The sequence below is a fragment of the Echinops telfairi genome, unplaced genomic scaffold (assembly GCF_000313985.2).
Source record: "Echinops telfairi isolate 266 unplaced genomic scaffold, ASM31398v2 ScPeMD7_53;HRSCAF=182, whole genome shotgun sequence".
In the NCBI taxonomy this organism is placed as follows: Eukaryota; Metazoa; Chordata; class Mammalia; order Afrosoricida; family Tenrecidae; genus Echinops; species Echinops telfairi.
In genome coordinates, this window is record NW_022103951.1 from 8,886,302 (window position 1) to 8,912,865 (window position 26,564).

The 26,564-nt window shown below is 47.6% G+C and overlaps 2 protein-coding genes and 1 pseudogene across 4 annotated transcripts in view; 2 read left to right on the top strand and 1 right to left on the bottom strand.

The window, feature by feature from the left end:
• MAP3K15 (mitogen-activated protein kinase kinase kinase 15) overlaps positions 1–768 on the top strand; it is a 76,481-nt gene extending 75,713 nt beyond the window's left edge. Inside the window, exons 26-28 of the mRNA XM_004709998.3 lie at positions 109–218; positions 309–385; positions 681–768. Of these exons, the coding sequence (XP_004710055.1) occupies positions 109–218; positions 309–385; positions 681–768 (275 nt within the window). The remainder of the gene's footprint in view (positions 1–108; positions 219–308; positions 386–680) is intronic.
• Positions 35–15,372, bottom strand: PDHA1 (pyruvate dehydrogenase E1 subunit alpha 1). Of its 3 annotated transcripts, XM_045290719.1 has the most exons (13): positions 15,231–15,372; positions 9,700–9,714; positions 4,453–4,512; positions 3,941–4,114; positions 3,314–3,440; positions 2,825–2,916; positions 2,535–2,627; positions 2,259–2,414; positions 2,093–2,164; positions 1,788–1,855; positions 1,476–1,584; positions 1,192–1,365; positions 35–1,041 (listed from the first exon to the last, which is right to left on the bottom strand). In XM_045290719.1, the coding sequence occupies exons 1-12, from the start codon at positions 15,285–15,287 to the stop codon at positions 1,201–1,203; spliced, it is 1,188 nt and encodes a 395-aa protein (XP_045146654.1). In that variant the 5' UTR covers positions 15,288–15,372; the 3' UTR covers positions 35–1,041; positions 1,192–1,200. The 3 variants fall into 3 exon arrangements, with proteins under 3 accessions (XP_045146654.1, XP_045146653.1, XP_004709984.1); XM_045290718.1 differs by having other exon boundaries at positions 35–1,365; XM_004709927.2 differs by lacking the exon at positions 9,700–9,714 and having other exon boundaries at positions 35–1,365.
• A 10,033-nt stretch (positions 15,373–25,405) lies between these two features.
• Positions 25,406–26,047, top strand: LOC101656510 (annotated as a pseudogene).
• The last annotated feature ends 517 nt before the right edge of the window (positions 26,048–26,564 follow it).

Sequence of the window (26,564 nt, forward strand, 5' to 3'; positions counted from 1 at the left end):
TAGAAACAAGACTGACAAGTTCAGATCCCCACACTTAGGTTCTGGAGGAGTTTATTACAAGTTGCACTGTCAGCTAAGAATCGTACAACACATCTTTAATCATTACAGGGCTTGCCGAGAACCCAATATGCCATATTGGGTTTGCAAGGCAGAAAACCGATCAAGAACTGGTGGAGTGGTTAAAACTGCAAGGAGCGGATGGTGAGACGATTAAAAAGGTATAACGGTCATCTTACAGCTCAGCCACTCATATGCTTAAAAAGCTGCTTAGCGCTTGTATATTTGAGTTTTATTTTATTTTTTTCCAGTTTGCTGAAGAGGGCTATACACTCTCCGATATTCTGAATGATATCACTAAGGACGATCTAAGATGCCTGAAACTCCGGTACAAAGCACCCCCAACCGGTTTACTTCTGGGTTTGCTTTTAAAGAATAACACCGGGTAGGAGGGGGTTTGAAAACAGCGCTGGGGTCTTTCCTCCAGCTTTGTCAGTAAGCAGCACCTCTTACCCGGTGGACTTGAAGGGAGCCAAAAGGAACAAGCTGCCAGGGGACTAGATTCAAATCCTTGGTTCTTTCTGATGAGGCAGCAAGTGTCTCTTCTGCCTGTGCAGAGCTCCGATCATCTTTTTGTTCAGACGAAGGGTTTCTAACAAGACGTGTCTGTCCTGTTTTTTTAGTGGCGGGCTGCTCTGCCGGATCTGGACTGCAGTCTGCCACACCAGAGCCCAGGCTGCCTCCCAGCCCCAGCTGCAGGCGGGATCATAGCCAGGTCAGTCCTCATTAGGTATAATGGAAAAGTAACAAAGCTAGTGAATCTGTTTTAGAATACACATTAACATTTCAAAATGATCTAACATTTGAAGAAAAAACAACAGATCAATACAAACCCCCCCTCCCCCATAATTCAACTAACCTTCTCACTGTGGTCTTGGGGGACCCCAAAGGGTTTCAATGATAGCAATCTGTCGGAAAGGGAGTGGTGGGTTTGAATGGCTGATATTTCATTTGCACCTGGGTTCCTATTGCAGACCTACAAATCTAAAGGTTTACAAGAATGTATTAATTACAATATCCCTTTAATGTATCTAATAGTATGATCTTAATGAAAGTTTTTTCCCCCTCCTCAAAACATAAATTGTGGCTTAAAGTTAAGTAACTATTCCCAGGGAAGGGTTTAGTCAGATTTACGTGCTGCCTTTAACTGATGGATTTGAACTTGATCCACTGATTTGCACCACGAACTTCAAAGGGTGGGTCGCTGGAATAGATGTGGTACCCTAGTTCTTCCAGTGGTGGCTCCGGATCTGCTGTAGCAAACTGGGCTGCGTCCTCAATTTCCTTTCTCACTTCCACATCGATCTCCTAAAATTCAGACAGGTTGAGCACTACAGTCTGTTGGTATAACTCACCCAAACTGGAGCCGAGTGCCAGGGCCCCGTGATACTGGTCAGGGCTAAGGTAGGTTCCCGTACCTTCAGTTCTTCAACGCTGGCAAGGTCATTGTTCACCATCCTGTCCGTGAGAAGCATGATAGGGTCACTCTTGCTTCTGACTTCCTGAATTTCTTCTCGGGTACGATAACTGCAGCAAGGGAAAGGGCGTCATCATTAGAAAAACCCCACAGACCCCAGCACGGGTCTAAGGACCCCCAAAAGCAGTGTCCACTTCCAAAGTGTACTTTCTCATTGTGGTAACAAATGGATATGTTACTCAACTGACCACTGTGTGTGAAGACTTTTTACAACATTGAGTGGCAGGAAAATACTTTATGTCGCACCCCATACCTGACTCCAGGATCGCTCATGCTGTGGCCATGGTAGCGGTAGGTCTGCAGCTCCATCAGTATGGGCCCCTGCAATGGAGTCGACAGATGGGAAACAGCCCTGCGCATAGTCCATTGATCAATATAATCCAAGAAACATGGTTTTGACTTAAACTATAGGCGAGGGGGTGACAGGAACGACCCCAGTGGCTTCAACTTTCCAAGCTTGGAGAAGTCAACACCACCGTGGAGTCCTTTTCCTTCCCAGTCCCCACCCACCCAGATAAGCTTCAGGGCTCAACTCCATGGGCCAAAACCCACTCCTACCTTTCCAGCCCTGCAGTGAGCAGCTGCAAACTTTGTAGCTTCCCGGACGCACAGGATATCCATCCCATCTACCTGTTCAATCAGAGGAGACCCAAACCATTCAAATTCCCCAGCCCGAAGCTAAACCCCCTTCTTAGTTCTGTCGCAGGCAGAGAAGCAGCCTTACCCGGAGCCCCGGGATGAAGTCGCCTCGCTTGTAGTAGTCTGTGCTGGCAGCGGCTCTCTCCACAGACGTTCCCATTCCATAGCGGTTATTTTCACAGATGAAAATACAGGGTAATTTCCACAAAGCCGCCATATTATAAGCTTCAAATATCTGACCCTGAAAGCAGTGAGAATGTAACCTGTGGCTTCCTATTTCAACAAATGAGGGAATCTATTGCTAGAGTGTGCCATTCAACAAGCGAGAAGCCCAACTCCTGGCAGCTAGAGAATGAAGTACCTGGTTAGCAGCACCATCCCCGTAGAGAGTCAGGCAGACCTCATCTTTGCCGTTGTATTTGCAGGCCAGAGCGATTCCAGCTCCCAGGGGCACCTGACACAACGGAAAAGAAAAGAAGGTGGGGACTCCTGGCTAGAGCCAAGAAAGGACCCTCCAGCTGTGTGCACCACCCCCTCCTGCAGTCCCATGAATAAAGTATTATGTTCAAATATTAATCCTAAACAAAAGTGAAATTCTTCACTGCTCCCACCGTTCCCTGTTGTGGATGATCTGCGGGCAGCAGACGCTACCTGGGCGCCGACGATGCCATTGCCCCCATAAAAGTTCTTGGCGTACATGTGCATTGAGCCGCCTTTGCCCTTTGCACAACCTCCTCTCCGTCCTAGAGATAGCAGAAAACAACCGCATCAGACACACTAGACAAACACAAAAATGGCTCTCTGCAAACAAGTTCCTCTTTCCATGTACCCAGGTAGAGGTCCCCTGTGTCCTCAACACTTTGCTTCACTGTGAGCATGGCACCTGGACTCATTATTGGGTGGGGGGGGGGTCGTAAGCAAAATGGGACTATAAAGATTCTTAAGACTTCAAATCACAAACCTAACCCAATTTACTTTTTCTGTCCACTAAGCTTATAAAACAATTGACCGAAAGGGCCACATGTCCTATAACATGGTTGACTGAAAAAGAAGCATGCTTCCTTAACTCATAACATCTTAACAGGCGCTGCTGCCTGGGTCATTTGCTTCAAAGCCAACGTTGGTAAATCACTAGCAAACCTGTTAGCTCTGCCAGAATCTCTCGGACGGTGAGCCCCCGGGTAAAGGTGAAGCCATGAGCCCGGTAGGCAGTGATAAGATGATCCGTGGGATTAATACCAGCCTCGAGCCCCACACAGCACGCTTCCTGCATCAGAGGAAGAAACGGAGTCAAGACAACAATTCTAGATAAAAAAAGCTTCTGAGTAGACCATCAGATATTAGGAGCACTTCGGGTCATGACAGTGGGGAGCAGAATGGAAATGGTAGTAAACGGATGTTGATTTCCCTCACAACCGGGTGCAGAGAAAGATTTTCCAAGCAGCTGTCAACACTGAACTACTGGGAGAGACCTTGGGTCGGAAGGAAGAATGCCAAGCATTGCCACCTGGCCCCGGCCGCCATCCTTTCCTTCCCACAGCTATCAGCTGTTTCTCTGGCCTCCACAGACACCTGCATGTGTAACCCTTAGCCTGAGAACCAACCAAACCCTATCCTTTCTCCCCAAACACACACAGCACAATCACAATGCCAGAACATTTAGAAATCGTAACATTCTAATGAAAAGCATTATGTGACATGGTAACATTCTAACAAGCAGCACAGGAAAAAGTAGGCGTTGGCTTTCTAACCACTGCTTTAACACACCTGCCCATCGCACAGGTGGCAGAAGCCCCGGATGATCTTCTGCTTGTAGAGCTGGTCGGCCTTCAGCTCCATGCGGCGCACTGTCTGCATCATTCTGTAGTAGCGGAGCCCGTCCTCCCGGGTGAGCACGGTGGTCTCGGGCGGCCCTTCTTCCAGCCGGTGAAGATCGCATTTCTGAAAGGAGAGGACAACCCCCTCCGTGTATTACCCAGCAAACACCGCCAGCTTACCCCGAGACAGCCCAGCTCCAGCCCAAGTGGTGGGTCCCCTCCACCGAATTGCGGGTTGAATACCAGGCTGCCACAGACACCGTCTAACGTGTTTCTCATTCTAAACCTTGGAGGAAGTGCTTTACTTTCTTTAGCTCTCCCCCTAGGGAGCAGCAGACAGTAAGAACAGCCCATTGGGATTGCTGCCAACCTTCCCAACGATTCCAGGAGGGCCAGGCAGACCAGTGGTACCACGGGTGCCTCTGAAAAAAAATGATTAGTGCCAAGTGACACAGCTCTTACCTTAATTTCAAATGTAGCATCATTGGCGAAGTTACGTGATGCCACCAGCACTCTGCTAGCCTAGAAAAAGCAAACAGACAACTCAGTGAATTCCACGTGTCCATTGCTTCTTTGTTAGGGTCAGCACCAAGTAGCAACTTCCAGGCTGCAGTGAAGGGTCAGCAATGTGCCCGCGAGCTCCCTGCCACCCACAGAAGCTGCTCATGGGGGGGCAGGGCTTTGGATTTGGCCAATGGAGGGGAAAAGCCGAAAGAGAGGAGGCAAAGGCATCCACTGGTCGCTTTGACAACAAAGGAGTCGATGTGATGGCTGAAGTCCATCCAGGTTCCCTCACACATTTGGGATCCTTTGGACACATGTTCACACCTAGAAATAGATAAACTATCTTAATGTCTCCATGGACATTGAAGCATATGGGGGTGGGGGACGACCCACTGCTATTGAGTTAATGCCACCTCTCAATGACTGTAGGTTTTAGAAAGCCTAAGAAGCACTTGAAGCCTTGTCTATATCAGGAAATTTGGAAGACAGCTACCTGGCCAACTGACTGGAAGAGATTCTTATTTGTGCCCATTCCAAAGAAAGATGACCCAACAGAAGGCTCAAATGATGGAACGATATCATTGATATCACACAAGTAAAAATTTTCTGAAGATCAACAATGGTTGCAGCAGTATATCACTGACAGGGAACTGCTGAATTCAGTAGAGGACGTGGAACAAGGGATATCACTGCTGCTGTCAAATGGATCTTGACTCAAAGCAGAGAATAACAGAAATATAAACATTTGTGTTTCATTGACGATGCCAAGGCATTACTCTGTGTGGATCATAATAAACTGGATAACTTTAAGAATAGGAATTCCAGAACACTTCATTGTGCTCATTCTGAACTTGTATGTGTGGCTCCAGAGTCAATTAGAAGCTAGATTTTATGAAGAAGAATATGGCATCAGGATTAGAGGAAGGGCTATTAACAACCTGCAATATGCCGATGACACAACCGTGCTTGCTGAAAGTGAGGAGGAATTAAAGCACTCGCTGATGAAAATCAAGGATTGTAGCCTTCAGTATGGATCACAACTCAATCTAAGGAGGACCCAAATCCTCACAACCGGACCCATAGGTAACAACATGATAAATGGAGAAAAGGTTGGAGTTGTCTTGCTTGGACCTCTACTCGATGCTCATGGAAGCAGCAGTCAAGAGTTCAAAAGATGTATCACACGGGGCAAACCTGCTGCATGAGACCCTTTTAGAGTATTGAAGAACAAGGATGTTTCTTTGAGGATTTAGGTGCACCTGACCCAAGTCATAGTATTCTCTTTTGCATCATATGCATGTGAAAGTTGAACATTGACTATGGAAGACCGTAGCATTGATGCATTTGAATTGTGCTGGAGAAGAATATTTATGGAACGTACCATAGACTGCTAAAAGGACAAACTGATCTGTATTGGAAGAAGTAAGGCCAGAGTGCTCTTTAGAGGCAAGGGTAGTAGGACTACGTCTTACAGACTTTGGACATATTGTCAGGAGAGACCAGTCCCTGGAGAAGGACAACCTGTTTGGTGACGTGGAAGGGCGGCGATAAAGAGCAAGGCCCTGAAGGAGATGGACGGACACAGTGGCTGCATCACTGGGCTCAGACATAGGAACGATTGTGAGGCTGGCATAGGACCGGGCAGCGTTTCGATCTGTTGTAGAGGGACGCTATGGGTCGGAGCCAACCTGATGGCACCTAAGCAACATAGGGCAGGGTAGAACTGCCCCTCTGGGTTTCCAAGACTAAATCTTTATGGGAAGAGAGAGCCTCCTCTCCTGAGGAGCGGTTCATGGTTTCCAACTGCCGAGCTTGCAGTTAGGCAGCCCAACACAACCATCGCACCACCAGGGCTCCTTGTGGAAGAATGCAAAGGGACTTTTTAAAGGTCATGGAAAAATGGAAGGAAAATACAACAGAATTGTCCCACAAATTTTGGAAACTCTTGTATGCATCAGATCCTAGAAAAAGTATTTTTTGATGTGTTCACACCACCAGTGTGGTCTTGGTGAAAAGGGTTAAGATTTATCCACTGAGTGTGCAAAACAGCAAGCTGAGGAGCTGGCAGCTCACTGCCCACTTCATCTGTCTGCCTAGCAGTCCTGCTGATAAAAGCCCATAGCAATGACAGCAAGATCACTCGGGGAAAATAGAAGGTACTAGAAATACTTGGCTCCAGGTACGTGAGGTAAGATCACGCACGAAGAAAATGTAGGCATTTAGGCAGAAGGAAACCTGAGAGACAGAAGACGACAAGTTACATTTGGCAATCATGGAATAGACATATTTTTTGGTAGTTAAATGACTTTGTGCAGCTAAAAATCCTTACTGTATTGCGAAATAAATTTCCAGTTATGATTACAGCTACTGCATTTCTTAGAAGAGCTTCAAACAGGAGACCAAACTAGCCAGGCAACAGATGAGAGCAGTCTGTGAAGACAGACAGGCATACAGGCAGGCAGGCACCACCAGGTAAAGGCCTGCAGCCTGGGGAGGCTGAAGCCCACCAAGAGACACACACCCCCTTCCCTGTTCCACTATCTCAAACGAATCTCCAAGACAAGAAGAAGAACCACTGGAATATGGTGAAAGGAATTGATTAAAGCAGCAAAAAGGTCCTCTCAGGAGGCGGACACATCCTCATTTGTTAACCATGGGGACAGCTGAAAAGCTAGCTTGATCATTCATATTCTCAGGAGAGTCACCCAAAGGTTCTGTTAAGTGGGATTCCTCTTTGACAGAGACCATGGCGATTAACCTGTTCCAGTCCATTATTTTTAAAAAAAGGTATTTGTCTTTTCAGGTATTCCTCTTCAAAGTTTTTTTTGGGGAAAAATATTGAAAGTTCCTAATAATGGGAACCAATCAAGTGGAAGAGGAAAATACTCCCCAAATTCCAGGCTCTCCCAGTGGAAATCATACTACTTAGAATGCAAAAAGGGTACTGCTGATAAGGACTGCAGAAAAATGAGTAATCCAAGAAAGGATCAGAACAGAAATACCAACAAGTCAACACATGAAAACTGCAAATGCCATTTAATCATCTTCCATGAAACCGAACTGTGAAAACTGTGAACCTCATTCCAAGATGAAATCATGAGCACTCTAAGTATTTTCAGCTACACTGGACTCCCTGCTTGAATTTGAGAGATGCTCAATTTTCTTTATGACAAATGTTAGCTAGGCTGACAGAGAAACTACAAATATAGAAAATTAAAGATGGAAGTGGGGGACGATAGCCAACCCTATCAACTGTCCACGTCAATCAATTAGAGAACCTAGAGCAAATGGCCAGCAACACCGAAATAGAAACTTCCTACCAGGACTCAAGGAAGAGTTCTCCAGTAACTCCTAACACCTACTCAATAATCAACCCCCCCCCCCATCAAAAACAGGAGGCAAAAAGTAAAGTCCTGGACCAAATGGTCCTAAACATTTATATAAGGGGCCTTCAAAACGTTCATGGAAACATGGGATTTTTCCCAAGAACTTCTTGAAGCCCCCTCAGAGAAGTGACTCTAAATCCTTAACTTCAACTTTCGATTATTATCTCTTATGAACAGAAACGTAAACATTCTGAACAAAATACTAACAAAGCAAATCCCAAAGCATAGCAACAGGATTGGACCCGTCATGAACAAGCAGGATATAGAACTCAAGAATGCAAGCATGGTCCAACACTTGAGAAATCAGTGGAACACACCAGCTTAACAGAACTGTGGAGAAGAACCGCGTGCTCGCCTCAATGGACAAAGACATTTGCCAAAATGTGACAAAAAGCACTCAACAAGCTAAGATTAGAAAGAAAACCCTCAATAAGGTCATTTGTCCAAAGTCCACAGCGAAATCATTCTCAAGGACTCACTCAGTCTTCAAAGGACACATACTGTATGAGCTCAAAGTACTTTGCAAAGGTGCCAAGACCCCAAGTTTGTTAGTGGGTTACACTTTGGGCTGATATCCCCAAGGTCAACAGCTCGAAACCACCAGCCAGCCTCTCTGCGGCAGCAAGACAGGGCTTTCTATGCCTGTGCCAGCCGCAGAAACTCACCGGCAGTTCTACCCTGTCCTCTAGGCTCTCTGTGAGTCGGCAGGCATCGACTCGATGGCATGAGTTGGCTTGTTTTAATTTTTTTGGACCAAAGGCAAGAGGGAAGGGGAAGCAATTGGAAAAGAATGGTGGCGACAGTTGCACCACACAATGAGCGTCATCCACATCACTAAATCTCACGCAGAACAAAGGCTTATTTGGAAGATGCTTTGTTAAATACTTGTTAACCTCCATGAAACATAGGAGAGGTAAAAAATAAAAAGGAAAGACCTGTGGTGACTGTGAAACACTGGAAGAAGCCTGTGCTCACAAAAGGGGGCATGGACAACGGTGAGCAAGCGCGGGAGAAGCACCGAGTAAGGCTTTGCTCTGTTCTCGCGGTGGGGAGCGCAGAAGCATGGTTTTAGCCCAGGGACACAGAATTTGAATATAGAATTCCTGAAAAATCGTTCCCTGGTGCCTTAGCATGACTAATGGCCCATAGGCAGGCCACAGAATAAACATGCTCGAGAGCAGTAGCACCAAGCGCAGGGTGAGGCCCGAAGTAAAAAGCCACCACCCCGTTCTCTCAGCCCCATCCAAACAATGACGCAAAAGGAAAATGTTACATAGGGAAATTCGTTTGTGCTGCCACAGTCTTTGTGCCCTGTAAGCCTTTTTAGCTGAATGAAGACAGCCACTGACTGACCTCTCCAGCTACCAGATGGAAGACCACAACCCCACACGTACTTCTCTACTACAACGTGGGTGCACTGTTGGCTTTCTGAGGAGGCCAAACCATATACAGAGGGGACGAAGATCTGAGATTCAAATTTCGTACCCCCCCACCCTCACCCCCCACCCCCCGGCAGAAGATTAGGGCACAAAACCAGCCCTGACGTGAGAGGAAGGAGACTTAGTTTTACGTAATGAGTTTTCTGGGTTCTTGGGAATGAGGTAGGACTTGAAAATTCATGAATTTCCCTTTTCTTTTAGATCAGCATCAGTTCCATGAGATTTCCCCCTATATTTCCTTTACATTTAACATGAGAATTCTTTAAAAAGAAAGTAGCACTTGAAAGAAATCTGTGAGTTGACAGCCAAGTAGTACCAAACATGCACATCTGACACAGTTTAAAAGTAAAGAAATAGAGAAGATGCTCTGGGCCCCTTACCTCACCAGCAGCAACCTAGCGCAGCAGTAGTTGGGAGAATAAAAACAATTCAAAGTCAACTCCAGCACAATATCAAAGTTTAAACAGAATACCAAGAATACAAGGACCAAATATATTCAGGATGAAAAGAACCCATGTAATTACATTGAGAAAGATAATATTTCTTGTTAACGCAATCACAAGAGCATCAATTAGAGAAGAAAAAAACCATGCATGCTGAGTGACAAAGGCATTAAAATGGAGTAATCACAGAATTTGCTTTGTTGCTATTAGGTACCATCCAGTCAGTTCTGACCCATAGCGACCGTACGTACAGCAGAAATTGGTTTACCTCCCTCCTAAACCCTGGGCTGGGTTTATCTGGGATGCTTGCAAGGGCCCCTAAAATACATTAAAAGGGGACCAGTAACTGCTGGTACTTCTCCCTTTGAGTTTTTTCAATTACTACAAAAGATTGCCTTTTCATTTCACACAAAAATTAAAATCAAACGCTCGATTTTGAGAATAGCAGTGGCTCGAAATTCTTTCAAAGTCTAAATCGAGGAGCCCAGCTGCAGGCAAAGGTCCGCGTCTCCTGCCACCACCTGTGGGTCCATGTGACCACCTTCCTGGGGCTGGCAAGTGCTCGGAGCAGGGAGCCTGGGTCCAAGGATGGCCTCTGCTCCCAGCTCTGCTTTCCTGGTGGTATGGGAGGCTCCGCCTTCTCTGGTCCCTCCCTTTCACAAGAGGACTTCAAAAGTTTGTGGGAAAATTCCAATAGCTTTTAATTCCGTTTTCCCCTCAAACTTTTGGGAACACCTTCATTCGACCTAATCTTGTAGATGATGTCCTCCTGGTCTCTCATCCTGCTCCACTCACCGCCTAGAGGTGAGGTTTTCTAACACATAGTATACTTACACCACACCTTAAAAAAAGATGAACCACTGGTTCTCGCCACCTTTTTAAGTGGTTCCTCATTGGTTAACGAATCCACTGAAGACTTCAGGACAGAAATGGGAAGGCACCTGGGCATGTTCTAAATGGGGTCCCTCCGTGGAATGCAACTTTCATGCTACTCTGGGGAAAAAGAACACTGGACAAATTAACCTTGGGAATCGGAAACCTGCCCTCCAGAGCTGCACGAAGTGTATCATGCTACAGCAGTGGGGATGCTGCTGAGCTCCAGCTCCTGGTAGGGCAGCCCTACAGCCAGCCTTTGAGGTGCAGGCACTGAGAGAAAAGTTTGAATGTGCACATTTTTGGTTAACTTCAAGTCCTAATTCAGCTTTTTCGAATGAAGTTGTGCCTTTGAATTTTTTCCTTTCCACTCATGTGAAACTTCTTCCCCCTTCCTTCTTAGCTAACAGAGGGTAACTAAGGACCTTCAAGGTTGTCTCCTTGGACCCTCCCAACACCAGGTTTGAACGGATTATAATGGAAACAGGTTTTCCACATTGAAAGTTTGTGAGTACCTACCCCAGCACCTGGCACACATTAGGAGGGCAAAGGCAGAATCTAAGGGCTTTCCTTTCAAAGTTAGGCTGTGAACTGGACGGTGCCCTCAGTCACAACTTCAATGTTAACTACATAAATCATTGTGCTTTAAGTTAAAGGGGCTTCAAAAAGTAGGCAGAAATAAACAGATACACACTCCTCCATGTTTGCCACGGCACTATTCACGCCGGCTAGAAGATGTAAATAGCCTAACACCCATCGGCGGAAGGATAGATGCTCAGACTTGGGTGCACACACACAATGGAATACTAGCCACTGCTCAAGAATGCTGACGCACCTGTGAAACACCCCAAGGCCTGGATGGATTTGGAGGACGTTACTCTGAGTGGAGTTGGTCAATCACAACAGGGCAAATATTGTATGAGACAACGGTTAGTAAATAAATAAATCAAAAAATGATTTTCATACCCAAAGACACAGATTTTGATGATTGGGGTTGAGGAGTAACAGATTTTGATGGTCGGGGGTGAGGAGTAATCGGATAGGACAGAGAGTATTCATTCGGCTAGAGGCTGCAGGTGTTAATTTGGGTGAAGGGGACAGGAGAACCACTGGGAGGAGTCAGTTGCTGGGTGCAAACATGGTCAACCCCCATCTAATTCACAATTACAGGTTAAAAAAAGGTGCATGGGAAATGGAATTACAACCTGGGTGAAGGGAAAGATAGTCATCTGCAAGAGGAAGAGGAGAAGTCAGAGGTTAAATACTGGGGGGGGGTGAAGTAGTCCAAACTGTTGAATACATTACTGATAGTCTGAAATGTAAATCCTTTACCTTACAATTTAAAATTGGTTAAAAATATATAGTGCACGGATTAGTGTTGTGATTAATGGTCACTGTGGAAAGAAATAACATAAAAAAGTGGCAGTTCCCACAAACTGTTTAAAGCTCCTACATCCTAGTCAATAGAGTTGTTACAGACTAAACTTTGGCTGGAAGTTCTAACACCTATGGCAGGGGCCTGGTTTCGGATGAGAGGTTTATATCATATTAATGAGCCATTCCCAAGTTGGGAGGACCTTAATTACTTTGGAGAGATGTCTTAAAAATGAGAATGGACACAGTGTGAGTCTGTGTGGGGGTGGTGGAGACAAACACCACACGAGGACCACCAAGGTTTACTGGCAGACCCCAGAAACTAAGAGGCACCCACAGAAGGAATACAAATGGTTGAGACCCTTTGAACTGTGAGAAAATACAGTTCTGTTCTTGACAGCCATCCAAGCCAGAATATTCGTGGTATTTTGGGTGGAGGCAGCACATGGAAGCAATGACCGATACCTAGAGGGGTCTATTTCCTACCATTTGACACTGCCCATACTCCAGAGCCCTAGAGCCCTATTCAAGTCCCGAGGGAGTTTCTAGATCCAGAATGACGAATCGCAACTTGGCTCCAATCACATTCAGTAGCACTACCTCAGTGTGCTTAGAGGTCACAAAGCCAGTGAGGGAAATGGGAAAAACCAGGGCCAGAAATAATGCTAACCCTAAACCCCACCCTCCCAAACATCAAACATCCCTGCTTGCTCTTTTGAGCTCGAGCTGGGGTGGGAGGTGTGTGTTCAGTGAAGGATACCTTGGGGAAATTGTGTGTAGTGGGGAGGGTGGCTCTGTAATACTCTGCCAAAAAAGACTCAAGGGTGAGTGAGTGGGAAAGGGACCTTTCTCAGGAGCCTGGCCCCGTCTAAACCCTCTGAAGAGCATCCCCTTCCCTCCCGCCCAGATGCTCCATAAATGCATACCCCAACTGGAAAGTCAATAAAGGCCAGGACGTTCCCTCCGCCTTCATCATGACTGCTCCCCCAGCAACTGCCCCGAAAGCTCTGGGGACGGGAAGCAGGGAAGGGGAGAACCGTAGTTTCTCAGGAGCTTGAGCTAGTCTAACTTCCCCAGAGCCAAACAGGTTCTCCCCACAAATGTCCAACTGACCCTGGAACAATGCGGGCTTGCACTGCACAGGTCCACTTCTATGCAGGTGGTGGTGTTTAATGCCATGTGGCACAAATCATCTCCACTGAAACAGTTCTCTCTCCGGGCAGGACATTTCACATCACAGCAAAACGCAGTCCCCTCCCCAGTTCTTGGGTATTTTCCATCACAGCAAGCACAACACAGCACGTCTTGAGTAACACCACCTCTAGTGTCACTAATGATGCTGGCCGTGCTCCCAGGAAGCTGAGCAACGAGACAAAGTGGAACTGCTTGCTGCTATGTACCCCAAACTGAGGGCTGTGGCCTGGAGATAAATGAACCCAGCCTCAAAGATCACTGTACGAAAATGAAAGGGCAATCAATTCCTGCTGCCTGCCCTGCAGCTACAACAGGCCTGAAAAAAAGTTTTGAAATACCTTTTCATTTCAATTTAAAAAGTGTAGCTTGATATGTGGATGAAGTATATTACTACATGTGACACATAAAATGTTACTTGCAAGGCTTCCAGCCAACAGTAAGCTCTGGGGGGAGTAAAAAGTTGATGGCGGGTGGGGGCGGGTGGGGAGGGGTCCTAATTCCCACCATATTCAAGTGTCAACTGCACATCAAAACTGGAATGTCAATAAACAATTGTATGATCCCACGGATATGAATTGAGGAGCCTTGGTGGTGCTGTGGGCTAGGCATTGGGCTGCTTACAGCAAGGCCAGCAATTCAAACCCATCAGTAGCTCTGTGGGAGAACGATGAGGCTGTCTATTCCCATTAAGATTTACAGCCCCAAACCCCAATACGGGGTCACTTTCAGTTAGAAAGGACTCAGTGACTGTGGGTTTCGCTTGGTTTGATAGGAATTATCTAAAACAAGTACATCTGCCTACACAAAAAGGTGCCCTGGTGATGCAGTAGGTGACAGGGTGGTCTGCTATCCTCAAGGTCAGCAGTTTAAAACTACCAGACGCTCATGGGAGACAAATGGAGCATTCTGCTCCCATAAAGATTTGCAGACTCTGAGACCCAAAGGGATAGTTCTACTCTGGCCTATAGGGTGGCTTATGAGTTGGAATGCACCCTATGACAGGTTTTTGTGTCACTGTCATTGTTTTGCTTTACCAATATAAAAGATCAGTAGTAACTGGGGAACAGGAAGAGAGGAGTATGAGGAATTAAAAACCAACAAAACCAAGCAAATATATACGTGGGTGATGATACACAAATTAAAAAAAACAATGATTGGAATACAAATCCATCTCAAACGCTTGATTCCGACACAAATAAATGACGACGATATTTAACACATATGGCACCTATTCTGGGGCCGGCCAAGGAGCCCAGGCAGCGCGGTGGGTTAAACGGGAGGGTTGCATTACCATACATGCCCAGGGTTCAATGCCACCAGCTGCTGCTGCGCGGGAGAAAGTTGAGGCTGTCTGCTTGTGGTAAAGATTTACTGCCACAGAAACTCTATACAGGGGCGCTAAGACTTGGATGGCTCGATGACAGTGGCTTTGGGGCTTTGGTTTTGGCATGTGTCAAACACCCCTGCGAGGCAGACACTCACTTCCTCTCTGCTCTAGAGACGGGGGCAGGGGCGTTGAAGACCGACCCAAGGTCACCGGGCTAGTGCTGAGAGCGTGCCGCGGGGGGGTGAGACCAACCTCGGTGTCTCCGGGCTCCACGCCCGCACTGCGGCCCAGGTGAGTGAAGTTAGTGCAGTCAAGCGGCGGGGGATCCACCTGATAGCTGCGAGGAAACCCAGGGCCGCCTTGGGATCGCTCATCAAGGGACGCGGGCTTTCCCAGCCCAAGGCTCCCTGCCACCGGGACAGTAAGGAACGTCCCTGTCGCCGGGGACAGGGTCCCCCTCCCTGGCGGCCGCTCCGACGGTGCAGAGGGACGCTCCGGGACTGCGGGTCCCCGGCCAGCAGCGGCAGGCCGGCCGTGGACACAACACAGGCCCCGCGGCTGGCCTCGCCCGCCCCCCGTCCCGGGCCCGCGCTGGACGCACGCCGCAGGCCGGAGGCCCAGCTCGCCCATGCGGGTGCCCGGAGTCGCCGGTCCCGCCGGAGGGGGCGCCCCACCCCGCCACCCACGGCGGCCACCTCACCGGCTTCTGGGCGGCGCCCAACAGCACCCGGGAGACGGCGGCGAGCATCTTCCTCATGAAGCGCGGGCAGCGGCAGAACGGGGACCCAAGAGGACTGCAGCCCCGGTGTCCCCGAGTCTCCTTCAACCGCCCGGAGCGAAACCGACGCCTAAATCTCAGCGCGACGGAGGCGACGTCACGCGCAGCGCCCGGCCGCGGGCCAACCGGGGACGGCTTCTCGGGCGGGCCACGCCCCCGGTCAGGCCCACCGCCCCCCATTGGATCTCGGGACCTGGGCGGGGAGGAGGCGGGACCTGGGCCCCCGCCCTTGGGAAGGTAGAGCCCTCCCTCCAGGGACCCTGGCCAAGCTTTGGCAGGGCTCCCCTCCTGAGACGCTGCGGGGCCTACTAGCAGAGAGCTGGAGCTGAGCGAGCCCGCTGGGGTCCGGTCCTGCCCAGGCTGCAAGCCTGCACTCCTCTCCCAAGACGCCAAAGGAGGAAGTTCAACAGCATGGTCAGGGCCCCAAGAAAGCCGATCTCTGGTTTCTCTCCATGCTGCTTCACAGCCTTGGAAAGTCCAGGGCAAGTTCTACCCTGTGCTTTAATCAGAATCCACTGGATGGTAGCCGGTTTGATATGGTTCTGCCACCAACTTCCTTTGAAGAGACCACTTAACGCTTGCCAAGTTCTGCCAGGTGGCACCGACAGGCTGCTAGCTGAAAGGTTGATGGTGCAGATCCACCCAGAGATGCCACAGAAGAAAGTTCACCTCTCGGCCCGTGGGGTCAGAATGAATTGGAGGGGAACTAAAAACAATGGGGCCTCACTCTCAAGAGTGAACAGCTCACGATACAAACACATGCAGAGAAGAACAGAAGCCACTCGCAGCTCTATCACTCCAGGGCGGAGGACTGTTGTGTCCAGTGGGCTTGTGTCTGGTGTACCGAGTCAGTCTGCACTTGGTTGATCGAGAGATTAAGAGGCAGAGATGGAAGTGAGACACATGGCCAAATAGGACTTCATAGATGTTGCTGCTGGTTGAAGGTGGAGGTCGAAGGGAATGAACAGGACCGGGGGGTCAACTGTCCATGTCATGAAAAGAAGCTGGCCTGGATGGTTTGGGACATGCGACTTACTGGGGCTGGTGGACATCCCAAGATATCCCCCAGGAAGCTGGAAATAGCAGGCTGGGAACATAAGGCTGGATATATGAATTTAGGGGGCCATCTGCTATGGAGAGGTGTTGGGGGGTATAGGAGCACTGTAGCTTTGTGCAATCATTCAACAACCACTTCTTACACACCTATTTTATGTGTCAGGCTCTGTACTTGGTATTGGCGATACAGCAAGGAACAAGCACAGAAATAGGTATTAAACAAGTACATCAATATCACACTAACACCATATCAGTGATACGTGTATGAAGCAAAATTGAGCAGAAGAAGGGGTTAGAGGAGAATAGGGTAGAGGAATTGGACTGTTTGACATAAGAAGGCCAGAGAGACTTCTCTGGGGAAGGAAGTACCACTGAGCAGAGATCTGCATGCAGTCAGAGAGAGGTGTTCAACCCCCTAACTCACTGGTGAACACGATTGACTATCCCCGGGACTGCCAGAAGAATGAATGGATCTGAGTTGGAAGAAGCATGTTATTTGCAAGTAGTTTGGACATGTCATCAGGAGGGACCTAAACCTGGAGAAGGACATCAGGACATGTCCCAACTACTTCTAAAGAGCATGCTTCTTCATTCAATCTCTGATTGCATTCAGATCTCTGTGCACTGTCACGTAGATCGGCTAGGACTCTTCGTGAGTCCCTCAGTAGCGTAGGAAGAAGGGGAGCGAGAGAGTAGAGAAGGCCTGGAGGTGACAGATGCCATTTTGACCTTCAACCCATTGGTCAGAGCTAGTCACATAGCCCCTTCTAAGGACAAGGGGACCCCGAAGGGTCATCGGGCCCTATGCTCAGAAGGAGAGAACTGGATGTGAGTCTCTTCCACATCAGCTTCATCAGGAGCAGTTGACTTGCCCGTGGAAAATGCAGCTTCCTGGCCTCCATCCAACACGGCCCCCCTGAATCAGAATCTCTGGGCCTGGGGGCAAGGAGTCGGCATTTTAAGGTGAACCCAGGTCACTACTTGAAAACATTAAAGATTGAGAGAAATAAAAAGACAAGAGCGCCCACTTGTGGTCTTTCTGTGGCAGCAGCACTGGCTAACAGGCAGGAGGGGGCGGCTGCCCTCCTGCTGGTGCTCTGGGTCGCTGTGGACTTACTGTCTGAGGATGGTGCCCGGCTATCAAAAAGTATAGCATCTGGGGTCTTAAAGGCTTGAAGGTAATCAAGCATCCATCAAGATCAGAAGCAACAAAGCCCACATGGAAGAAGCACACCAGCCTATGCAACCACGAGGTGTCGAAGGGATCAGGTGTAAGGCATCATCAGAACAAAAAATCTTACCATAGTGAATGATGGGGGGAGTGCGGAGTGGAGATCCAAAGCCCATTAGTAGGCCACTGGAGATCCCCTTGCAGAGGGGTCTCGGGGAGGAGACAAGCCAGTCAGGGTGCGATGTAACAATGATGAGAAATACAACTTTCCTCTAGTTCCTAAATGTTTCCTCCCCGCTCCCACTATCATGACACGAATTCTACCTTGCAAGTCTGGCTAGACCCGAGGATGTACACTGGTACATATAGGAACTGGAAATACAGGGAATCCAGGGCGGATGAGCCTTACAGGACCAGTGGTGCCAGTGGCAAAACAGGGAGGGAAAAGGGAGAGTGGGTAGGAAAGAGGGAACCGATTACAAGGAACTATATGTGACCTCCTCCCTGGGGGACAGACAACCGAAAAGTGGGTGAAGGGAGACGTCAGACAGGGCAAGATATGACAAAATACCCATTTATAAACTATCAAGGGCTCATGAGGGAGGGGGAGCGGGGAGGGAGGGGAAAAATGAGGACCTAATGCTGGGGGTTTAAGTGGAGAGAAAATGTTTTGAGAATGATGTACAAATGCGCTTTACACAATTGATGTGTGTATGGATTGCGATAACAGTTGTATGAGCCCCTAATAAAATGTTTTTTAAAAAAAACCTCCAGCGGCACATTGGGTTAGGGTTAGGGCGTGACTCTCGCTGGGGGCCGTTTTCTCACCGATCACCGAGGACAACTAAGAGGACAGAAGAGTTCACAGTAAAGAACAGAAGTGCCCAACTGTCCCCCAGTGAGGGAGTACATCGGTGGGAGGGGCCCATGTCAGTAAAAAGTGCTCAGAGGCAAGAGGCTGAGAGAGGAGTAGAATGTGCGGGTCTCCCACTTAGGTGGGGGTGGGACGGGGTAGAGAAAAACGGACCTCTTAGATGGGAAGGCTGGCATTTCTCCACGGGGGGAAGAGGGGGCGGGTCGGGTGAGCAAATGCATAAGCAGAAGGCATCGTTTTTCTCAAGTACTATATATTCATGTGTTCATATATTCATAGCAGCGTAACCGGTCGTGCAGTGTAACCACCACCTGGGTTCAGCAGTGTGAATCCAGCAGCCACTCCCTAGGAGAAAGATGGGGCAGTTGGCTTCCTGATAGGTGCCAGCCCTGGAAACCCGATGGTGCTGTTTCACTCTGTCCTGTAAGGTTACTATGAGTCAGAAATGAACCCACTGGCAATGGGTGGTTTTTGTTTGAAATATCTATAAGCTTTAAAAATCACTGCATCCACACCCTGCAACGGCCCTGTGTGTCAAATTAAGCCTTTGCAAGGGAGAGAGTAAGGGGAGATCCCCAATGTGCCATGGCTAGCCAAAGCCTCACAGCTCCAGTGGTGGGAGGAGAGGGGCTTGAATCAGTCTCCAACTCCAGCACCTTGCTCCGGCCACAACCCCACGGTGTCATTGCTATGTAAGCAGGAGGACGAGCCAAAAGCTTAGCAAAGAGGGGCCTTGGGGGTGGGGGGACAAGGGGGCTCGTTGCCAAAGTGTCATCTCTTTCACACTTGGACCTGTCACTGTGCTTGTCAAACTTAGAGTGAAAAGAGATTATAGGAAGCAGCATGAACAAGACAGTGAACTGAGAAGGGCGGGGGTGGAGGGTGCCTTTCTTACCGGTCAGGGAGCCCTTTGATCAGGAGGACAGCAAGTCCTGCCTTGAACCCTGGCTCGGCCCCAAGGTTCAGAAGCTGGCCATGGCTCGGCCTAGACTCAAGAGTCATTTCCATCTTCTTGTTGCTGTCAGCTGCCATCTAGTCTCCCGATGGAATGAAACATTGTCCAGTTACATGCCAGCTCCTTGATCGTTTGTGGATCAGACCATCATGATCCAGAAGGGTTTCTGCCAGGCCTTTCTTGACTGAGGCACCTCTGGACAGAGTTGAACTATCACCCTTGTAGTTAGTAGTTGAGCATTTAACAGTTGGGACCATGCAGGGACTTGCTTTTGACCATGTGCAAAGGCTGTAGCTTGCCCCTGACCAGAGGCCATGCTGATGTCATCTGTTTCTTGATATCTGGGGCCCTTCTCCCCATTATTTATTGTTCAAAGTAACAAGGGATAGGTTAGGCACAGGGGCACACAGCTGAGAAGCAGACGGTGGAGAGGGGACAGCTGGGATTAGTTCACCATCCAGAGGTGCCACGGAAATAAGGCCTGGCAATCTACCTCCCAAATGTCACAGCCTCAAAACCCCCATGGAACTGTTGTACTTGCACACACTGGGTCGCCATAAGTCAAAATAAACTCGTGGGTCCAAACCGCAAGGTCAGCAGCAACAGTCTTAAATGAGACCAAAAAAATGAGTGGGGGTAGGGACCGGAGCGTATGATTGGAAACAGGACATTTGCATGGCCTGTTCAGTGCAGAGTCATTGATGGCTCTTCTCATCACATGACCTTCTCGATGGGTCTAAAGAAGAAGGTGGGGGAAGATACTGATCGGATTACAGGCCTCAGCTGGGACTGCTTGTCACCTTGCTGGGTATGAGGAGCCATCTCAGAAGCCCCAGGAGGGGTGGTGTGGCTCTGTGAATCATTTATGGCTCTTCTAGCTGCGGTTACATGAGCCCTGGTGGTGTAGTGGTTACATGTTAAGGTCAGTAGTGCAAAACCACCAGCAGCTCCAAGGGGGAAAAAGACACGGCTTTCTATTCCTGTAAAGAGTTACAGTCTTGAAAATTCACAGGGGCACTTCTATCCTGTCCTACGGGGTCACTATGCGTCGGCATCGACTTGGTGGCAGTGAGTTTAGTTTGGTTTTTGGAGCCGTAGTTAGTTTTTGTAATTCCCACCAATGACCTTTCTCTATTGGACCTCTGGTTCTTGGAGCTTGAGGTGGGATCTACCACCTGACCTGATGTCACCTGCTTCCTCAGCCTTAGGGGCTAAAGAGCCTCCTCTAGGTGGCTGTCTGAGTTTTGATTTGGGACTTACTGGCACCCACAACCAGGTGAACCATTTTCTCTCCCATTGGGAGTTCTACAGTGAATGGCAGGACCCGGGAAGTGAGGGAGAAGGTTGTGGTTGATGTCAGAAGCGAAGCAGTGGCAGAGCATTTTTTGAAAAGTGGGACCTTTGGGCCATCTTCTTGGGACTAGTCTCCTATTCATTTTTCTGAAAGAAAAATCTGCAGTCTCCAAGCCTGCTGTCCTCGGGACACTTTGTAGTGATAGAGGGGAAACAGGTCTAGTAAACAGATCATGCAGACGCCTGTCCACCACCACCACCTCAGCCAAGCGATTAAAGCCAACGTCACTGGAAGTGGGACACACAGGCAGCACGTGTCTCCTGATTGTGAGAAGGAAACAAGACTACTTCTCTTCTTTGTTGGCTATTTCAAAGCCAGGCTTGGAAGTAACCTTGAAGGGGAGGTTTGCTGCCGGCTGCTCTAGCAGGTGGTTATGGGTTATGGTTACCGTTAATTGTCATTAGGTTACAGTAATGTTCCTAAGGGTGGTGCAGAAGGCCAGTCTACTCGCCTGCTCACCTTAAAATTGGCTGTTCAACTCCACCCAGAAGTGCCTCAGAAGAAAGGTCTGGTCATCTACTTTGAAAAAAACTCCATCAGCTGAAAGCGCGAAGGAACACAGCTCTTCTGCTCGACCACACGTGAGTTGGAATCAATTTGATGGCAATTGAGGTGTGTGCATGTGCATGTGTGTGTGTGTGTTGGTAAGCTACAGATACAACAAATCACTAAGTGAATTTAATAAATAAATAAATAAATTGGGTGTGACAAGAAAAGAGAAACTGTTAGATGTTACAAAACCAACTTCACTGCCATAGAGTTGATGTGACTCATAGCAAACCTATAGAACAGGGAAGAACTACCCATGTGAGTTTCCAAGACTGTACCTCTATGTGGAGTAGAAAGCCCATCTTTCTCCCAAGGAGCACTAGTGGATTTGAACTGCTGACTTTGCAAAGAGCAGCCCAACATGGAACCACTATACCACCAGGGATCCTATTAGATGTGACAAGACACTCACAAAGCAGTACTAACTGCAAGCTCTTTTGTAGGCCCTGACCTAGTACAATGGTAGCAAAGACATTTATCAGCTAATCTGGGGAATTTGAAAATAGGATGTTTGATGATGTTTTAAAAGTGTTTGTGGCATGTAAATGGGATCATGAGGGGGTGCCCCCCCCATCCCCACCCCCGGAACTGTACTAGGCAGAGCAGAGCTTTCATAGTACACATTTTTTCCCATTAGGTGAGCATCAAGCAACTTACTCTGAGTTAATGCACCCAGTGGCATCGCCTGGGAAGGTTCTCTCTGGTCACAATGAATTTTTTCATAAGAGCAGTTTCACCCAAACTTTTGTGTTTTTTTTTGTGTGTGTGTGATGGCCGATTTAAGAGAACAGTTTGCAGCTGTGAAATTTTGTTTACTGCTTAAGAAAAGTGCCACAGAAACTGTTATAATGTTGAACACAGCTTACAAGGACAGCACTGTGGGAAAAACTCAAGTGTATGATCAGTGTTCTTGTTTCAAAAAAGGTGAAATGTTGATTGATGACAAACCTTGTTCTCGATGTGTGTCAACTTCCAGAACAGATGAAAATGTCAACTTGTAGAGCATTTGGAATTCATCCCACCAGGTCAGACTGTTAATCAAGCTTTCTATTTAGAGATTCTGAAAAGATAGCATAACAGTGTGTGACAAAAAAAGGCCTGATTTGTGGCAGACAGGGGACTGGTTTTGCCACTATGACAATGCACCTGCTCACACAGCCATCTCAGTGTACCAGTTTGGGGCAAAAAACAGCATGCTTCCCTTGCCCCACACACCTGACTCACCTGACCTTGCTCTGTGTGACATCTTTCTGTTTCCATGAATGAAGAGGGACATAAAAGGATAGCGATTTGATTTCGTAGAAGAGGTGAAGCAAAAATACAAAGGAGGTGCTGTCAGCCATTCTAACAGATGAGTTTGAAAAATGTTTCCAAGAATGGAATCACAGATTTGGCAAGTGTGTTAAGTGTATGCAGAGTACTTTGAAAGTGATCAGGTCATTTTGTAAAAAAAAGAAAATTAAATACATAGCTTTGGGCGGAAGAATCCATTTTGGGGGAGTACCCGCTCATATAGTATTTTTTAAAGGTTTTTTTCTTCTTTAACAGATTCATCCTGAAATATTGATCATGTAAATAGTTTGCTGTCTGGGAGTTGCTTTAAAATAATCCCATGATGGTGGCAATGGGAGTGAGGTCATTTGCCTGAGGCCAAATTTTTGAAAATGTGTGTTTATTAACGTTCATTCAGGTAGCAATACATGTTGATCACTTACTATGAGCCAGGCACTGTAGTTATTAGTACCACTGGGAAAATTCCTACATTTTTATTGCAATAGCACACCTGGATCTGGGTGCCCAGCGGGTCAAGAGCATCCAATGGCACACACCCTGGGTAAAAGGAAAAGCAGGGGGGCTTTTGAGAAAGGTGGGAAGTCCTTCAGTCAATTATTTCAAACCTTGAGGTCTCAGGAAGAAAAAAAAGTCGTCCTGGTTAGTGAGGTAGAGGGGTCCACAAACAGCAACGACAATGGGTTCCAACTACCCACAGTCCTGGAGATGGTGCCGGACTGGGCAGCAGTTTGTTGGGCTAGGCCTAAGGCTGCTTTCACCCTAACAACAACAGTTTAGGATTATTTTCCCCCTGAGAGCTGTGGGAACCCCCAGAAGGATTTTCAGGATTAACTGTGCATTTGGCAAATATGAGCAAGAAGATGTAACCTCTCCTGACCTGACCCGCTGAGAAAGTCATTGAAAGAGGTGCCATCGTGTGTTCAGGTAACCATGGGTGTCCTGAATCTCAGGTGAGATTACGACTGACAGTGGGGATGACGGTCTCCCATGTAAACCCCTGTGGACAAACGGCTCTCAGGTCTAATCTTCCCCATTAAGGAGTAGATGTGCTCAAGCCGGTGAGAGTGGCAGAATGAAAGGCTGGGCCAAATCTCTGTGTCAGGTCGGGCACCACCTTTGCCCACCCTCCACGGCCCAACAAGAATGGACAGAACTTTCCTTCCTTCTGGGGCTGGCATCATCTTGAACTGACTTTTGGTCAGGCCCCAGGTTGCCCCACCTGGCAAGTCTCTGCTTATTTTCCTACCACCCACTCGGTAGCTGATGAGTCTGGCATTAAGTTACTGTCAGGGAGTTTCAATGACTGATCCTCCAACAGAATCGGCCTTTGGGGACCTAAGAACTATCTAGATTTGGGAATCTGTCTACCAGGTCTCCATTTTTGACTCAACCACTTACTAGTTCTGTGACCTTAGACGAGTGGTGTTCCCACTCTGTACCTCAATTTCCTCATCTGTAAAATGACCATAATGATCCTCTCCATCTCTCACAGGGCGGTGGTGAATCTTATGTGGGTTGATGTTTGTAAGACACTCACTGGAGGACCCGAGCCAGCATCATACGAAAACAAAATGTCACTCCCTTCAGGTCTGTGCCGACTCACAGCAACCTTATAGGACAGGGTAGAATTGCCTCTGTGAGTTTCCAAGATGGTAACTGTTTATGGGAGTAGAAAGCCCGTCTTTCTCCAGAGGAGCTGCTGACAGCTTTGAGCTGCTGACCTTATGGATTTCAGCCTGGCACATAACCACGGCATTATACTAAAAAACAACTCCCCACCCCAACCTCTGCCCAATAGCTCGCTTCCAACTCATAGCAACCCTCTACAGTGACCATAGAGTCTGCAAGGTTTACCAGACTGTAAATCTCTATGGGAGCTGGCAGCCTCTTCTTTCTCCTGAGCAATGTACCAAAAAGAACTGGACAATATGCAACCATTTCCAAAAGTAGGGTATGATTAAGAACTGAAATATTGATCAAGAAGAAGCCCAAGTTACTAGCAAAAAAACAAAGCTCCTGGAATTGATGGAATGAATACCAATGGAGATATTTCAATAAATAGATGCAATGCTACAAGTACTTGTCGAGGCCCAGAAATCTGGAAGACCTGGCCAACAAATTGAAAGAAATGTATATTTATGCAGAGTCCAAAGAAAAGTAAACCAACAAAATGCAAGACTTAAGAACAATATCATTAATATCTGGGAGCAAGGTGAGGCTTGGTATTCCTGTAAAGAATTACCATCTCAGAAACCCCCAGGGGCAGTTCTACCCTGTCCTACAGGGTCACTAAGAGTCCAAAAGGACATGATGGCATTGAGGTGAGCTCCTTAATATCACATGCAAATACAATTTTGCTGATGATAATTTCAAAATAGATGCAGCAGTATATCTACAGGGAAATGCCAGGCATTCAAGGTGGATTCAGAATGCGGGATTATCACTGCTGATATCAGATAGATCTTGACTGAAAGCAGAGAATACCAAAAAGATATTTGCCTGTGTTTTATCGACTATGAAAGAGAATTAGATTGTGTGGATCATTACAAATTTTGGATGACATTGCCAAGAATGGGAATTTCAGACTACTTAACTGTGTGCATGCAGAACCTGTCCGCAGACCAAGAGGCAATCATTCACACAGAACAAGTAAATATTGTGTGGTTTAAAGTCAGGAAAGGTAAGCATCAGGGTTGCATCTCTTCACCATCCTCATTCAACCTGTATGCTGAGCAAATCATCGGAGAAGCTGGACAAAATGGAGAAGAATGTGGAGAGGAAACCCTGGGGGCAGCACGGCGCCCTTCCCTTCTGATCCACCATCGGCAGTGGAGCTGCCGCCAAGATGCAGATCTCCGTAAGGACCCCAATGGGACAGACCCTCACTCTTGAGGTTGAACCTCCGGATACTGTTGAAAATGTAAAGGCCAAGATCCAGGATAAGGAAGGAATTTCTACTGATCAGCAGAGGCTGATATTTGCTAGCAAGCAGCTGGAAGATTGGCATTTCTTCTCTGGCTACAACATACAAAAGGCGTCCAATCTTCATCTTGTGTGGAGATTGCGTGATGGTGCTGAGAAAAGGAAGAGCAGACATACAAGAAAGAAGGCTAAGCTGGCCATCTTTACATGCTAGAAGGTGGATTTAAATAGCAAAACCCGTGGCCTTTGTCAGCAGTGCCCTTCAGATGAATGTGGTGCTGGAGTTAAAAAAACAGTCACTTTGGTAGCCGTGACTGCAGGAAGTGTTGTCTGACCTAGCGTTTCAACAAACCAAAGACAAGTAATTGTATACTGGTTAATAAAGGACGTGAAATAATAAAAAAAAGTAAAGAAAATAATATAGCATCCCGTTCATTACAACCTGCAATATACAGATGACAGAACTTTCCTTGCTGAAGGTAAAAAGATTGAAGTCACCAAGGGTTTCATCTTGCCTGGATCCACGATCAACAGCAATGGAAATGGTAAGCAGGACATCAAATGACAGATTGTACGGGGCTGTGCAAGACCCTTGTAAAGTTTTAAAGAGCAAAGATATCCTTCTTTGCTGGCACGGACCTATCCTGACAACACGTCCAATTAATAGCCATTTTCCAAACCCACAAAAATCCATTGCCGCCAAGTCCATTCGGACTCATCTCGACTCTTCAGGACCAGTAGACTCCAGGTCCTGAGACTATAAATCTTTACGGGAGCAGAAAGCTTCATCTTTCTCTCATGGAGTGGCTGGTGAGTTTCAATGGCAGACCTCACAACAGCTCAACGCGCAACCCAATGTACCACCAGGGCATCATCATCGGTTATTAAAATCAATGCCGACCAAACGCACTGCCATCCCGTTGATTGCCACTCGGAGTGCCTTTGTATAGGGCTTCCAAGGCTGTGAATCCTCATTTTTCTCCTGAGGAGCAGCTGGTGGGTTTGAACCTTGAAACCAGCAGCCCAAAGGCATCGCCAGGACTTTACACACCATTAAAAAACAATAACAAATCCCCCAAACC

Bases quoted from the DNA above. Each gene is read 5' to 3' on its own strand.
- PDHA1 (XM_045290719.1), bottom strand. From the start codon at position 15,287: ATGAGGAAGATGCTCGCCGCCGTCTCCCGGGTGCTGTTGGGCGCCGCC. The intron at 3,441-3,940 runs GTGTGTTAAAGC...CCTCTGATGCAG, and splicing joins GCCACCTGTGCGATGGGCAG to GAAGCGTGCTGTGTGGGGCT. The intron at 2,165-2,258 runs GTAAGGCTGCTT...CTGATTGAACAG, and splicing joins ACTTCATCCCGGGGCTCCGG to GTAGATGGGATGGATATCCT.